The sequence below is a fragment of the Eschrichtius robustus genome, chromosome 10 (genome assembly GCF_028021215.1).
Source record: "Eschrichtius robustus isolate mEscRob2 chromosome 10, mEscRob2.pri, whole genome shotgun sequence".
NCBI lineage: Eukaryota > Metazoa > Chordata > Mammalia > Artiodactyla > Eschrichtiidae > Eschrichtius > Eschrichtius robustus.
The window spans coordinates 32,141,432-32,158,708 of record NC_090833.1 but is presented as its reverse complement, the minus strand read 5'-3'; the positions used below and the strand labels follow the sequence as shown (position 1 = coordinate 32,158,708).

The 17,277-nt window shown below is 37.2% G+C and overlaps 1 protein-coding gene across 1 annotated transcript in view; it reads right to left on the bottom strand.

Moving 5' to 3' along the window:
* Positions 1-1,110: 1,110 nt before the first annotated feature.
* Positions 1,111-17,277, bottom strand: part of ERP44 (endoplasmic reticulum protein 44) — an 86,541-nt gene continuing 70,374 nt past the window's right edge. The window contains exons 11-12 of the mRNA XM_068552860.1: positions 3,268-3,370; positions 1,111-1,346 (exon numbers count right to left, since the gene is read on the bottom strand). Of these exons, the coding sequence (XP_068408961.1) occupies positions 1,245-1,346; positions 3,268-3,370 (205 nt within the window). The 3' untranslated portion in view covers positions 1,111-1,244. The remainder of the gene's footprint in view (positions 1,347-3,267; positions 3,371-17,277) is intronic.

The window sequence follows — 17,277 nt, the reverse complement described above, 5'->3', positions numbered from 1 at the left end:
TTAAGCTTAAAAATAATCTTTCCCCAAACTGGGATTGACTTAGACTCCAAGTATAAAATGACTCTTGGCCTATAGCACCAACCCAGGCCCAGAGGAAAGCCAATTTTGAACCTGTCCTCTGGCATTGGGCTTCCTGATATGACATTGAGGGTCCTCTCCCTCTGGTTTTGTTCCCTGGCAGTATTGAGGCCTGGCACAGGGACCCATCTGACTACACCGCAGGCCTAGGAGATCAGGGAATCTATAGGGCGTAGGGTTCTCTAACAATTTTACAATGGAAAAAACAAAACAGCCTATGTGCCTTATTGTCTTCATTTTTGATCTATACAACTAGAACAAGACTACAAGATAGAAGAAGGTTAGAATTACTGAAATACATTTTCTCTGCTGGTTTTTCTCTTTGGAAATTTAAGTATCATGCTAGGAGGAGCCTTAAAAGACATCTAGTTCAATATTGGTAATCTGTTCCACTAGTATCTCCTTTTCCCAGATTTAGGTATAATTCAAAGTTTTAAATGCCATCCATATGACACTTTGTTAGACAAACACATAGAAATTTAATAACACTTTTCATTTTCTTTTTCTTAATTCATAAGGACAATTCCTGCCAAATGTTCTGGCTTATGGCTCTCCTCCTCTTCATAGTATGTTTAAGTTACACATTAAGAATCCAAAAAAAACCCACTATGGAATTTTCATAAGCTATATCCAACCAATCAGTAAAACACAGTACACAGTGTGAAAATTTTAATTTATTCCCCCCCCGCCAAGTATCCAGAATACGTACCCCCTTAGCTTTGAGAAATGTGATAACTAAAATACCAACAGAGGTGATCATATATAAAGAAAAGAAAGAAAAAAGCACATACTACACAAGAAACATCCCTAAGTCCTCCCTAACCTAGTAGTGCAAGTTAATGGTATATTTCTGGCAATGTCACCTTTCACTTGATTTAGAAAAATTTTACAAGACAGATTTAAAGCAAAGATAGACCTCAGATTTAAAGTAAAGATAGGCCTCTGATTTTTATTTATTTTTTAACCCTAGCAGATTTTTTAAAAGAGGCTACATTAAATGACAATACATTTTGAGTCAGGGAGAAAAAAAAATTAAAAACCCAAAACTTCTTTCAGTTTATTCAAAATAAAAATACACATAGAATTATGAAAATATAGGTTTACTATTTCCACCATGTAAGTTGATGCTGCTGTTTGAAAGGCTTGCAAATTGTTTTTCCAAGTTTTTAAAGCTCATCTCGATCCCTCAATAAAGTATACCTATATTCACTGGGTGCTAGTTTCTGGAAGGAGCTCTCAGGTGGACTGCTTGCTACATCTTGGACTTCCTACAAGGGAAAGAATAAAACATTTTTACATCAGTATATTTTATAGTTATAATATTTTAAGAGTACTAGATGAATGGTAATTGCCCTTTAATTATTTGCTTAATAATCAATAAAATATAGCTACTGTGTACCAAAGACAAGAGTTAAGTGTGAAATCTTGCTTTCCCCGTTTCAGGTGCCCTTAACTCAGATTCTCCAAGGCAGGGCTGCCACAGAGCCATTAACCATGAACCTGATGACAGTTCTGAGGTGTGGTGGAGAAGCAAAATACCTGACACCTGGTTGCTTTCCTAGAATATTCTGTAGAGGCAGCATAACCCTAAGTTAGCCAGAACCCTTCCCTCTTACAAATGACTGCTAAGATTATTAAAGGCAGCTAATCTGAAGATAGAGACCTGGATGCCAGCAATTACCGAAACTCAGTTGACATAAGGAAGAAAAACACTTCAATACTGCAAGAAATTAATTTCTGTAGTATTTTACTTGTACACCAACAGTACATAAAAATATACAGTGGAAATACAAGAGTGACTTCCAATAATTTCAGAGAAAAGACAGTGTAGTCTATCTCTACACCATGAGCTCCTCAAGAACAAACATGATTATCATCGTTTTAATATTTCCTGTAGTTTACATAGGCACATAGTACATATAATAGTACATGATATATATATATGTATATAGAAAGCACATTCCCATTATAATCGGAAGCAGTGTGTCCACAAACTTCCCTCATTAGTCACGTTCCCCTTCCTCAGTATATTTTTTATTTTTTTGCTGAGATGTTTTGTTTAATTAAGCCGAAGCTATATTACTATGAAACAAACATGTATTTGGTGCCAACTATGTATTAATATGCAAAGATGAATAAATACAAGGAGTTCAGTGTCTAATGGAGAAGCTGAAACAAATCAGGATAATATAACAATAGCAAGCTACATCTTTTCTTAATCTGATAAAATACTAAGCAGGCCTACTTTGGGTTACTGCCAACAAAGTTTTCCTGCATCTGTAGTTGCTTAATTAGCAAAGAAAATCTGACCTCAGATTTCAAGGAAAAAGCATGTCATCAGATTCCTAAAAGGAACTCTTAACTCTGAACTTAATTGGACTCTTAAAGAAAAATTCACTTAGTTTTTATTTTTCTTTTACATGTGGTGGTTCTTTGGACAAAATAGTGGATTGAAGTTCTGGGCATAGGCAATAAGAGTTTTTTTGGTATATATCATCTTCCCTCTCAGTATAATGGTAATAGACATGATATAAATCAATAATGCATCAAAATGCAAATTTAGGAATATTTAAGCGGAACATATACAGCAGTTTAGAAAGTTACTTGTAACAGAAGAAAATTCTCAGGTTAAAAAATACATATCTATATATCAAGCAAACGTAAAGTTGTGTTGATAAATAGTTGTCAAGCATTCTAAATCTCAAATGGAAAAGCTGCATTAAACTGTAAGTTTTGAGCATTATGAATACTGTAGTGATGCGGGCTCTTAGGATATCAAATCATTATTTTCTTTATAGTGTGGTCAATCTCTCAGCCACAGAGGAAGGCTTGAACAATTAATGGAATCCACTGATTTCTTCACTAATTACCTGCTTCTAATCCCTACCTCCTACTTCTATATGAAGCCAACTGTATTTAACCCTTTCATAGCCATTTTCCACAAAGGATTTACTCAGGCAACCTTCATTTATATGATCAAGAAACTATATTGTAATATTCTTGCAACTTTTCTGAAGGTTTAAAATTTTTAGAGGAACATAATTTGTATATTATCTAGAGTTTGTTCAGAATTTCTTTACAAAGACATTCAGGGGCAGAAACTCAAGCCTATGCAAGAGCTTCAGAGTCTCCTCAAGACTAATTGAAAAAGAAAAAGAGTTCCCACTGGAAAACAAACAAGAGTCCTACCTGTCCTGGGGCTGTATCAGTTGGGTCAGGACCATGATGGAATTCTCTGTGTAGTTTTCCAGAATGTAAGTCAAATACGAACTGCTTGAGTTTTCCAGGGATTCTAAAACCAAAGTAAAATAAAAGTTTAGCTTAAACTATTTAAATGGACTTATATCTATTTTACCAACTTCACAACATTAAAAACAATTTTTTAAAAAACTTACCTACAATCCCACCATCCTACCATAACTATTAACAAACAGGCCAGGTACATGTCAAACATTTTGACACAGTTGTAATCATGGTATGTAGATACTCAATTTTGTGTTCTAATGCTTGCATTTGTTTTATAGACATTTTTCTATGCTTATTGTAAAAGATGCATCAGAGTCTATCAAGATGCTGTCCTAAGACTTAACACCCTTACTGTTGGGCATTTATATATTTTCCTTAATATATATAACTGCAAAACTTTATGTTCTGCAAAATTATACTAAAAGTAATAATAGGGGCTCAAGGGAAAAATAGTGTTAGGGACTAACCACTTAAAACTATGTAGCTTTGTAACTGGAGTACTACTAAGAGCCTAGAGCAAAAATATTAGCACCCTTCAGCCTCCTCCAGCCTTTGAGCCCTGTGTCAGCCAGGTGACCCTATGTAACCTTAACCTGGAGCTTAGCAGTCCTCTTTTGAGATGTATGTAGGTCCTTGAGGGCATTCACTGCCAGCACAACCAATTTTATCAAAATAATCTAAACCAGGGTGTAGCTTTTTCATGTTCTTCTTAAACAGAGGAGGAAATTTCTTCACAACTTCTTCAACCACACAGGCAGTTTAACTGGCTAGCTTAACACTGTAAAAAGCAAAGCACTTCTCAAGGCCATGAAAGTGGCCTTTTTTTTTTTTTTTTTTTTTTAATGTCTTAATATACCACTAAGGCATTGTCTTTTATGGTAAAAAAGCTTTCTTTGGTGGCTTCATACTATTCTGAGGAATATAACATGAATCAACACAACTCACTATATACTTGGCATCATTCCCATAATTCCCAATCATGGTAATGAGCAAATCTGCAGTACAGAAACATGCACTGTAGCAAAACAGACCAATATAAAGCTAAGCAGATTTATACATCAGCCTTTTTTTCTTCATAATTATTTCCTTGAGTTGTATCTGATAAAGTAGGAGTAATAAGTTAAAGAATAAGAACTTTAAACAAAGTGTGGGCAAATTATAGGCACAAAACATCGATATTTACTACTTGTCTACCTGTTTGTTCTCTGAAGTCTTGCCAGCACATTTGTCTTTATTATTAAAATTTGTTTCACTAATTTGATAAGTAAAAGACACCAGCATTTTAATTTCCATCTCTTCAGAAATTAAGCATTTTTTCCATTGTTTTAATTTATATTTCTGCTCATATGAATTGTCCTCTACCGAGATCAATTAATTAAAATTCATTATATTTTTAAATAGAAACACTTTGTTTTTCATAGCCATTACAAGAATTAAAATGCAGGTCCACAAACACTTTAATTCCTTCAATAGAACTGACTTTTTAAATCACTACTTTTTTGGTAGCATACCTGGCTTGTGTTAATATTACCAGTTTCTTTTTCTTTTTATCCTCTCCTGAGGTCCTGCAAGTGCTGTTTTCTTCTCTTCAATAACTCCCACTGAGATGTAACAGCCAATAACTTCATTGTACACCCATTTTGGCTCCCCACTAGCTCCAATGCAACAGAGGCCAGCAGGTGCCAAATGCACAGTTTACAAATACAAATGACTGTCAGGTAGCTGTATTGACAGAATGCCTCTGAAAGGTTCTCTGGTACAGAAGAAATTGCATATGCACTAGAGATAAACATTGAGAGGATATCAATTTAAATTTAATCTGACATCATCTGTCACCCACAGCAAAGTGCTAAAATATATCCATTCAATTCAAAGAACTGCAAAGAATCTATAATGTTTAAAGCCCCTGCTAATTTGTTATTTTACAACGTTCAAAGATGATCACAACCAATACAGTGTGAATTGCTTCTGCCAGTCGAGCAATAATTTATAATTAGATCTTAAGTGTAACAAATTCATAGAGTACACTCAAAACAGATTTTTCCCCAGCTTGAGTTTTTTCCCTTTGTCAACATATGAGAGAATTGTGAGCAAAAAGCAAAGACGAGAGATAGGATGAATCTGAATTGATGTGGTAGAAAACAGATTACAAAAGAACTCTTATGTAGCTTGTGGCTAGAAATTATCCATCATTATTAGGTAACAATCAGTGAATCAACAATATATTGTCAAGAAAACAGACAACATGGTTATCTGCTAAAAAAGGAGAATAAATGGACCCTTGCTGTAATAAATTCAATTATATTTTCACACTTTAAGGTATACTTTTTCTAATCAGAACACCTAAGTGTTTCTCTCCCATCCTCCACTTACTTTTTTGTTTACAGTATTTTTAGGTGATGCAAAATTTATACACAGTGAAATGCACAAAACATGTTAAGTGTATCATTCAAACGAGCTTTGACAAATGCATACAAGGTGAGAAGTATTTTTATTATTTTAAAAAATTTACAGAGTAGAATTCATTTTGGGGGCTTAAGTTGTAGTTTTAACATAGGCTTATAGCATCTTGTTACCACCTCCACAAATAGGATACAGAACCAACACCCTTTTTTTTTTTTAACTCATATCTTCCTCTTCCCCTTAACTCATGCTGATCTGTTCTCTGTTCCCATAATTTGCCTTTTCCAGAATGTCATGGACATGGAATCATACAGCATATAATCACGAGACTGGCTTCTTTTACTTAACATACTACATTTGAGATTCATCCATTTTGCTGCATGCATAAAAATGTTTGTTCTTTTATTTATTGAATAGAATTCCATTGAGTGGATATACCACAACTAGTTTATCCATTCACCCACTGAAGGACTTTGGGTTCTTTCTAGATTTTGGTGATTGTGAACAATGCTACCACAAACATTTGTGCACAGGTTTTTGTGTGAACGTAAGTTTATTTCTATAGGAAAAATACTGGATTACATGGGTGGTGTATGTTTGACTTTTTAAGAAACTGACAAATTGTTTTCCAGAGTGGCTGTATCATTTTGCAGTCCCACCAGCAATGTATGAGAGTTCCATTTGCTCCATATCCTCATGAACACCTGGTATTATCAGTATTTTAATTTAGCCATTCTGAAAGATGTATAATGGGATCTCATTCTGGTTTTAATTTGCATTTCTCTAATGAATAATGATGTTGAGCATCTTTTCATGTGCTTATTTGTCACTCATATATCTTCTTTATATTCTAACAGTATCTTTTGTGGAGCAAAAGTTCTTAACACCATGAAGGCCAGTTTATCAATTGTTTTCTTTTATGGATGGTGTCCTATCTAAGAACTCTTTGTCTAACACCAGGTCATGAAGAGTTTCTCCTACATTTACTTGTAAGAGTTTTACCTTTCAATTTTGGTCTGTGATCAATTCTGACTCAATTTCTTTTTTGGTATGAAGGTGTTCAGGTGGTCCAGCACCATTTATTGAAAAGATTATCCTTCTCCACTGAATTGTCTTGGCACCTTTAAAAAAAATCAATTACTATATTTGTGTGTCTATTTCTAGATGCTCTATTCTGTCCCACAGCTCTATGTACCTACTTTTTCACTGATATTACACTGCCGTGATTATTTTAGCTTACATTATATCTTAAAATTGGGTAGTATGAGTCTTCCAACTTTGTTTCTTTTTCAATAGTGTTTCTGTTATTCCAGTTTTACCTTGCCATGTAAATTTTAGAATCAGCTTGTCTGTATCTACAATAAATCTAGCTGAGATTTTGATTGAGACTGCATTAAATCTATAGGTCAGTTTGGGGAGAATTGATATCTTAACAGTACTGAGTCTTCCAATCCATGCACACAGTATGTTTCTTCATTTCTTTTGGTCATCTTTGATTTCTTTCATCAGCATTTTGTAGTTTTCAGCATATAGATCCTGTACATATTGTGTTAGACTTATACCTAAATAGTCCTTTAAAATTTTTTTCCTTTGGAGCTATTATAAATGGTACTTCAAAAGTTTAATGGTTTCCAACCGTTCTCTGTTAGTGTATAGAAATAAAAGTGATTTTTAAAAAGTTGACCTTGTATCCTGCTAAAAGCACTTATCAGTTCTAGGAGCTGTTTTGTGAATTCATTGGGAGTTTTTACATACACAGTCGTGTCATCTACAAAGAAAGTTTCTTTCCAGTCTGAACACCTTTTATTTATTTTCTTATTGTACTTGCTAGGACTTCTAGTATGACATTAAATAGAACTAGTGGGAGTGGACATATTTATCAAAAACAAGAAAATACTTAGGAAGAAATTTAGCCAAGGAGGTAAAATATCTGTACACTGAAAACTATAAAACACTGATGAAAAATGACATAAATAAATGGAAAGATACCCTGTGTTCATGAACTGGAAGAATTAATATTGTTAAAATGTCCATACTACCTAAAGCAATCTAGAGATGCAACACAATCCCTATCAAATCCCAATGGTATTTCTCACAGAAATAAAAAAAAAACAGTCCTGAAATTCATATGTAACCACAAAAGACCCTGAATAGCCAAATCAATCTTGAGCAAGAACAACAAAGATGGAAACATCACACTACCTGATTTCAACATACACTACAAAGCTGTAGTAATCAAAACAATATGGTACTGTTATAAAAACAGACATATAGATCAATGGAACAGAATAGAGAGCCCAGAAGTAAATCCAGACATTCATAGTCAACTGATCTTCCACAAAGGTACCAAGAATACACAATGAGGAAAGGGTAGTTTTAATTTATTTATTTATTTAATTTTTGGCTGTGTTGGGTCTTCGTTGCTGCACGCAGGCTTTTCTCTGGTTGTGGTGAGTGGGGGCTACTCTTCGTTGAGGTGTGCGGGCTTCTCATTGCGGTGCCTTCTCTTGTTGCGGAGCATGGGCTCTAGGCGTGTGGGCTTCAGCAGTTGTGGCTCACAGGCTCTAGAGCACAGCCTCAGTAGTTGTGGGGCATGGGCTTAGTTGCTCCAAGGCATGTGGGATCTTCCAGGACCAGGGATGGAACCCGTGTCCCCTGCATTGGCAGGAGGATTCTTAACCACTGTGCCACCAGGGAAGCCCAAGAAAGAGTAGTTTTTTAAATAAATGGTGCTGGGAATCACATGAAGAGGAATAATACTGGACCCCTACCCAATTTTATTTTGTATCTCTCTCTCACACCATATACAAAATCAATTCAAAATGGATTAAGGACTTAAATGTGAGACCTGAAACTGTAAAACTCCTAGAAGAAAACATAGGCATAAAGTTTCTTGACATTGGTCTGGGCAGTGACTTTTTTGGATATGACCCCAAAAAGCCCAGGCAATAAAAGCAAAGATAGACAGTGCAGTTTTATCAAACAAAAAAGCTTCTGCACAGCAAAGGAAACAGCAGAGTGAACAGACAACCTACAGAATGAGAGAAAATATATGCAAATCATATACATGGTAAGGGTTTAATATCCAAAAACATAAGGAACTAACAAACAACTCAATAGCAAGAAAACAAAAGCCTAATTTAAAAATGAGCAGAGGACATGAATAGACATTTCTCAAAAGATAATACATGAAGGGCTAATGGGGGGTACATGAAAAGGTACTCAACATCACCAGGCATCAGGGAAATGCAAATCAAAAACCACAATGATTTGCAAAATGCACAGTGATTTTACAAAACTCACACCTGTTAGAATGGTTATTATCAAAAAGACAAAAGATAATATGTGTTGGCAAGAATGTGGAGAAGAGAGAGCCCTTGTATGCAGTTCACGGTAATGTAAACTGGTAAGGCCGTTATGGCAAACAATATGGAGGTTCCTCAAAAAATTAAAAATATAACTAACGGGCTTCCCTGGTGGCACGGTGGTTGAGGGTCTGCCTGCCAGTGCAGGGGACACGGGTTCGGGCCCTGGTCTGGGAAGATCCCACATGCCCCGGAGCAACTGGGCCCGTGGGCCACAGCTGCTGAGCCTGCGCGTCTGGAGCCTGTGCTCCACAACAGGAGAGGCCGCGATAGTGAGAGGCCCGCGCACCGTGATGAGGAGTGGCCCCCGCTTGCCGCAACTGGAGAAAGCCCTCGCACAGAAACGAAGGCCCAATGCAGCCAAAAATAAATAAATAAATAAAATTAAAAAAAAAAAAAAAAAAAAAAGCAAGGAACATGACTTTAAAAAAAATAAAAAATAACATATGACCCAGCAGTCCCACTTCTGGGTGTATACCCAAAGGAAATGAAATCAGTATCTTGAGATATCTGCACTCTCATGTTCATTTCAGCATTATTCACAATATCCAAGATAGAGAAATAACCCAGTGACCATCAATCAATGAATGGATAAGGAAAATATGGGTAAGGTTTATAAACACACACACAATGCAATGTTATTCAGCTTTAACAAAGAAGGAAATCCTGTCATTTTCGACAACATGGATGAACCTGAATGACATTATGCTAAGTGAAATATGAAAAAACAGAACTCACAGAAACAGAGGACAGACTGGTGGGCACCAAGGACTGAGTGGGTGGGAGACATGGGAAAATGTTGGTCAAGGGATACAAAGTTTCAGTTATGCAAGATGAGTAAGTTCTGGAGATCTAATGTACAGCATGGTGACTACAGTACTAATACTGTATTGTATATTTGAAATTTGCTAAGAGAATAGACCTTAATTGTTCTCACCAAAAAAGGTAACTACGGGAGGTAATAGATATGTTAATGAGCTTGACTGTGGTAATTATCTCACAACGTATACATGTATCAAAATATATCTTAAATATATGCAATTTTTGTCAGTTATACCTCAATAAAGCTGGGAAAAAAAAGGGGGGGAACATATAATTTGGAGTGGAGAGGGAACCAATCTATGTGTGTTGAGCCAATCAGATCCTGGAGGATGTGAACTAAGAGATATAAGGAACACAGTCAGATGATTTGATTAGAGTTACAGAGTCATATAGAGTTATAAAGTCAAAGAGTTATAAAGTCATATAGAGTTCACGCTAAGTCCTGTCATGATAAATCAGAACCACATCCATAGAAGTTACAGCACAGCAGCAGAAGAAGCTGCTATCCAGAGAGGAGGATGGAGCACTTGTGTGAAGACCAAAAATATTGTATATCTATCTATGCTGTCAAATACAGGAACCACTACCCGCATGTGGCCACTGAGCACCTGAAATGGGTTTACAGTGCCTGAGAAACTGACTTTTAATTTATATCATTTTAATTAATTTAATGTAAACTTAAGTATTCATATAGGGCTAGTAACTATCATATTAGACAGCACAGCACTATGATCATTATTACAAAGGGTGAAAGACAAGAAGCACAATCAGTAAAAGACAATGAAAGCACTGAAAAAAAAGGGGAAAAAAAGGGAAAATCATGATGGTGTCACAGAACTCAAAGTGTTCCACAGCACCCAAAACTACAAGAATGTTAATGAGGATGAGTCAGGTAAAGTCCCATTACTAGCAGTGTGATTTATTTTTTCATGGGAAAAACCTGGATTTCAAACAACAGGGGTTATTTAGACAAATCATGAAACAATCCATTCAAAGGCAAGCTATCTGACCATTAGAAATAACAGAAAAATATTAATGACATGGGAAGATGTTTATAATGTGTGGATAAGTTAAAAAGAAAATTCATAAAATAGCATAGCTCTAATTTTATAACATATGTATAGATCTCTTGTGGATTTATGGGTGATTTTTAATTTATTCTTTGGCATGTTATCAACTTTAAGAATTATCCACAAAGAAGATAAAATTTTTATAATCAGAAATAAGGAACAAATGATATACTTAACACACACATACAAAGAGAGTAGACATCCTTGCCTGGTTCCTGATCTTAAGGGGAAAGTATTCAGTCTTTCACCATTAAATATGATATTAGCAGTAGGTTCTTTGTAAATGTCCTTTATCAGATTGAGGAAGTTTCCATATATTCCTAGTTTGTTAAGCATTTTTGTCATGATGGATATTGAATTTTGTCAAATGCATCTTGCATATGTTGCTGTAATCAGTATATGCTGAATTACTCTTATTGATTTTTGAAGGTTGAATGAGCCTTGCACACTTGGGATAAAGCCCACTTGGTTGTGATATATTCTTCTTCTTTCATACAATGCTGGATTCAATTTCCTAATATTGTTTTCTACTTTTTGACTCAACTTATACAATAATATAGTTTGAACTCATTCAATGTATTACAGTGTAAAAACACTGTATCTTGCCATTTAAATTACTTAACATCTTTGAGCTTCAGCTTTCTGATATGTAAAATGAGAACAACTGCTTTATTTAACTTAACTGTATTGTTTTTATAGTCTAACAGACTTGGATTTGAATCCAAATATATTATTGCCTATAATAATCATAGCTAGCCTTCTAATAGCACTGGCCATGTATCAGACACTGTTCTAAGAGCTACAGATATACACATTCATTTAATGCTCACAACAACCCTATTAAGTAGATACTATTATTATTCCTATTTTACCGATGAGGAAACAGAGGCATAGAGGTGGTAAGAAATTGCCCAGGGTGATATAACTAATAGGTAACAGACCGGGATTTGAATCTAAGCAGTCTGGATCTAGAGTCTTGTGCACCTAACCACTATGCTATATCGTCTCTATAGTGACTCCACTTTAGTAAAGTTTATAAATCTCTCAGAGCTTAACTTCTTTATTGTAAAAGTAGAAATAATATCTATCTTCTAAGCTTGTTATAGATTAACTGAAAACACATACAAAAGTATAAAGTAAGGCTGGTACAGTGCCTGGCTATGTCAGTGTTTGATGTCTATTTTGCTGGCAGGACCACATAAGGTAAAATATACTGGAATGATTTGTAAAATAAAAAGTACTTATAAATACTATGTATCAATATCAGTTGTACGACAAGTACGTATATTGCCCAGTGGTTGACAGGAGAGACACATTCAGAGAATCAAAACTATACAGATGAACAGGAGAGGTGGGTAATAGGGCAGATGGGTAGTTGATAAATATTAGGATATATTCCAGATATATACATTCAAAGTGGTCAAACTCTTAATCTTGTAATAAGCAGATGAAACTAAAAGCAAAGCATTGGATGAACATCTACTAATGCCATTACAAAGCAGTTAGTATAGCAAGAGATAATAAAAAGTAAATAAGATTTGCCTTTTAAAAAGATTTCTCATGAATCGGTTTGCAGGGCAGAAGTTGAGACACAGATGTAGAGAACAAACGTATGGACACCAAGGGGGGAAAGCCACGGCAGGGGAGGGGTGGTGGTGTGCTGAATTGGGCGATTGGGATTGACATGTATACACTGATGTGTATAAAATGGATGACTAATAAGAACCTGCTGTATAAAAAAATAAAAATTTAAAAATTAAAAAAAAAACTAATAAAAAGATTTCTGGGCACCATTTTTTTTTCAATTAAGAAAAGCCTGGGGGCTTCCCTGGTGGCGCAGTGGTTGAGAGTCTGCCTGCCAATGCAGGGCACACGGGTTCGAGCCCTGGTCTGGGAAGATCCCACATGCCGCGGAGCGGCTGGGCCCGTGAGCCACAATTACTGAGCCTGCGCGTCTGGAGTCTGTGCTCCGCAACAAGAGAGGCCGCGATAGTGAGAGGCCTGCGCACCGCGATGAAGAGTGGCCCCTGCTTGCCACAGCTGGAGAAAGCCCTCGCACAGGAACAAAAGACCCAACACAGCCAAAAAAATAAATAATAAATAAATTAAAAAAAAAAAAAAAAAGAAAAGCCTGATTTGGGTAAAAAAAAAAAAGAACCCCCTAGACAATGAAGAACAAAACCAGATTCTCAGGGTTAAAAGGGAACTTAACGGTGACCTGATTTTAAACATTTCTCTTACCTGTCCCTCCAAGTTCTTTATCATTTCATTCAATTCCTGGTTTGTTCCCTCTAAGTTCAATGAGACAGGCTAATTCATCGTGGCAGACAAACCAAATTGCTAAATTAGGGAGATACCCCACCCCTGTAGTTTCAGGTTCATCTCATCTCCTCACCACAACTACCCTCACCCTGAGTAGTTCAAGGAATTATGATCATAATGCTCAGTGATTTAGTGATTTGGAATAAATGACCTACAGCCCAGAGTTGGGGAACTCATTAGCATTAGAGTAGCCTGTTTGTTTGTTAGTTTTCCTAGGAGTGACCTGAAGTCTGCCCTGCTGCTTTTTCCCATCACTGGGGCTCCAGTGGCAGCTTACATAAGAACCCTTAAGCAAAGCAACAGATGGTAGGGTATTTGCAGGCCACAGTTTTTTAGAAGGTAAGATTCTCTAGAAAGCCCTTCCACAGTCTTATACCAGACCCCATCATTTATTCTCTCAGGACTGGAGCACATTTCCTAGACCTACCCTTATGTGCTCTTGGGCTTCAACACTTCCCCCCATTCCCATCTCCATATAAAATTTTTTCCTTTACGTTTGGCAAGAAACCAGCCTGGTCAGACTATAGAAAAAAACTAAGGATTTAGAGATCTGTGATTTAGTTTCAGGTACTAGCAATACTGTCTCTTCAAACATCTTTCACATTCACACTTACACTGCTTTTACATATACTGAAAATGTAACTGCTTTGGTATCAAGTGTTATGAGCTTGGGATTTGGGGGTTCAGTATACTCTGACATGACTCCTAGCCCTGCCACTAATTAGTTGTGTGGCCTTGCTGGTTACGTTACCTCCCTAACCCTCATTTTCTCTGCCATAAGGAAGAGATGAATACAACACTGGTTAGCACCTCGCCCTGCCCCCACCACGCTGCAGTGCCTGCCTCTAGCATGGGAGGAGAGTGCAGCATAAATCTGCTTTCTCTCTCCTTACCACAACCATACTTCCGCCACTTAACCCCAGAAATGCCGCGCTACTAAGCAAAAGTAATAGTAATTACACTAATTTATGGAAACTGTTGATCATTTAAGCCTTAATTACCACGCAGCACAATAACAATTACACAAGCCATTAAATGTGTCTGATTCACTTTGCTGCATGTTTTGATTTTTAACACTTATCTATTCACATAGGCTCAGTTTGTAGCTCACACAGCATGTGCCTCCTTACAATTAAAAAAATATTAGAGGAAATAGTGCCTAGGAGGGGAAATCAGGCACCTAAGGGAGAAATTAAAGAAGTAATTTGTTTCAGAGCTTCAAATACAGTCACTTATCTCCCTCCCTGCTCACAGGACTAACCACCTGCAGGATGGGAGAGGATCATTTCCCATTTCCATATTTCTTTGGGGAATCTTATTGACTCAGTGTCTTTTGGCACCAGGGCACAAGCAGAATGTTGCCAGCTGATAAATTAGCTTTTCTTGGTCAAGTGCCCATCTCTTGGTCCAGTGAACTATGGTTGGAGGATAGGGGGACTGGGTCATGTGATAAAGAATATGACCATTTATGTTAGTTTGGATACTCTAAGAAACAGACACCAAGATGGGACTGGAAGTGCTAGAGTGTTTTAAACCCGACTTCAGAACTGGAGGAAAAAACTTAAGATAGCCAAGATGGAATTCGTCACAGGTTTCCCTTCATGTGTAACAACATTCCTAGGAATAAAAGCCAAAGTTGGGCATAGTTTGGTTGCTGATTGGTAAACCTAACCTGAGTCAGCATCCTATTGACTTCCACTAATTTGAGACTTCATAATTAGGGCTGTAAATTTCCAGTGAAAGGAAGAAGTAAATAACCCAAGATTTATCCACTACCAAAGGTAGGGAAATGGCCTGATAAGACTTCATGCAAATGACCCATGAATAGGGCAGCATTTTAATGCCAAACACAGTCACTGCCTGGAAACTCTTGCAGCGAGCTCAACCACTAGAACAGCTGCCCCCTCTCCTAAAAAGTTTGTTCTTTTATCTTGAGCTTGCAGCCTCTGGAGGCAAGCCAATGAAGTAAGAGGAAGAGGACATGCAATCAGCTAAGACATTTCTGTCTAGCACAACAGTCAACGCTCACACAGTTGCTAAGCGGACCGTATGAGTTCCAATTTTTATCCAAATAAATGCCGGATTGTTAGGGAGATCTGGATCTTTATGGTGGATTTCTGGGAACAACTACTCTTCCTTTTTAAATCCAGCATAGTCCTGCCCTCTCAACTATCCCCCAGCTCCTCACTCAGAAAATGATCTTGCTTCCTTAGCCATAGTTAAAAACAAGAATCAGACAGGATCCTCAGCAGTCTTCTGCTGCTGTCACTAACACCATAATCCCCAAACAACCCAACGAAATGCTGCACTGTTCCTTTCTTCGCTTTCTCACTAGAGAGCGTAGGTTATTTCCTTTCCTTTGCTCCTCATTCCCTCTGTGCTCCTTGCGGCTTTCCTTTATCAGTGAGCCCCTCTTTTCCCTCTCTCTTCAATAAATCCATCTGATTCTGTCCCACAAGCATTTAATCATGTTTAGTTTCTTGTTACCCTAAGGGGGGTGGGGGGAAGAAAAGCTAAAACTTTACTTCACCCTATGTCTCTCTGGAGCTATCTCCCTATTTTTCTTTCCCTTTCGAGGCTAGCTTCTTGCAAGAATCTTCATATCAAATCTTCATTTCCTCACCAAACACTCTTCAATTCATTGCAATACAGCCTTTTGAGGGTCAACTCTAACAGATGCTCCATGCTTATCTTCTGGTTGAACATTCCTTCCTGCTAGAAGTGCTCCTCCCGCAATTACCATATTACTCTTTTCTGTTTTTTCTTTCACTTCTTTGATTCCTCCTCCTCTTCAGTCTTCTGCACATGTTCCTTCTTCTATCCTCTCCTTAATTGCTGGTATTCATCAGGGTTCCATTTTCAACCCTGTTCTAGGTCATCTCATCTGTTTCAGTAACTTCAACTACATCCTCATGTGTTCAAGACCCAGCCCTTATCTCACTGTTGAATCCCAGAGCCATGTAAACTCCGTTCTGGACACTCTTCTCCTTTGTAGCCCACAAGCACCTCAAGTTCAATATGCCAAGAAAGGGAACTCGTCATCTTTACCACAAGGCTGCTTCTCCACTAAGTTCCCAGCTCAGTTAGTAGCACCACAACCCAGTTAGTTGTCCAAATCAGAGTCCTGGTCATCAGGGCTGGCCTCGCCCCTCCCCCACTTACTGAAATACCAAGTCCTCCTATTCCACCTAAAAACAAGTCTCAAGAATCCTGCTTCTCTCTAGCTTTACTTAGTGCTACTGCCAGAATTTTGGAAATTCACTCACTTAAGAATCTATCATCAACTCTTGCCTGGATTACTGAACAGCCTCCTAGATCCTATTTTGACTCCCTCTAATCTATTCTCCAGTTTGCATTCAGAGTGATCTTTAAAAAAAACAATCCCCTGATTAAAATCCTTCATTGGCTCTTCATAGTTTTCAGGATCAAACTTCCTTAACACAGCATGTAGGGGCTTTCATGAACAAGCTCCTATTTACTTCTCTTGACCTCATCCCTCAGCGATACCCCTGCTGTCCACTCATATTCAGCCAAGAGACTGTACTTGTTTCTGCCAACATCACCTTTCTCCAAGCCCTGTCTCCCTCTCACTTCCATGAAAAACTTCTAGAGAACTTTAGGTCCTACCTTAGGCATTAACATCTCCAGAAATCTTGAATCAGGTGCCCCCTCTGCTGAACTCTGTCAGAGCACTTACCACATTATAAAACAACTGCCTGTTACCCAGCTTGTCTCCTTTTTCTACCTGGTTGCGAGTTCTTTGAGGGCAGGGATCCAGTCTTAGTAAACTTTAAACCGTTGGTTTTTATATGACTTGGTTTATATTATACAACTGTCGTATAGAAGACCCGCATAAATTTTCAATGAGTTAATATGCTAAGTGGTATTCTTTTGAGTACAGGTAAGATAAAAACAGTATCTGTAAGTACTTTAAGGTTCATAACAGAGCCATCATCTCTCGTTAATTTCTG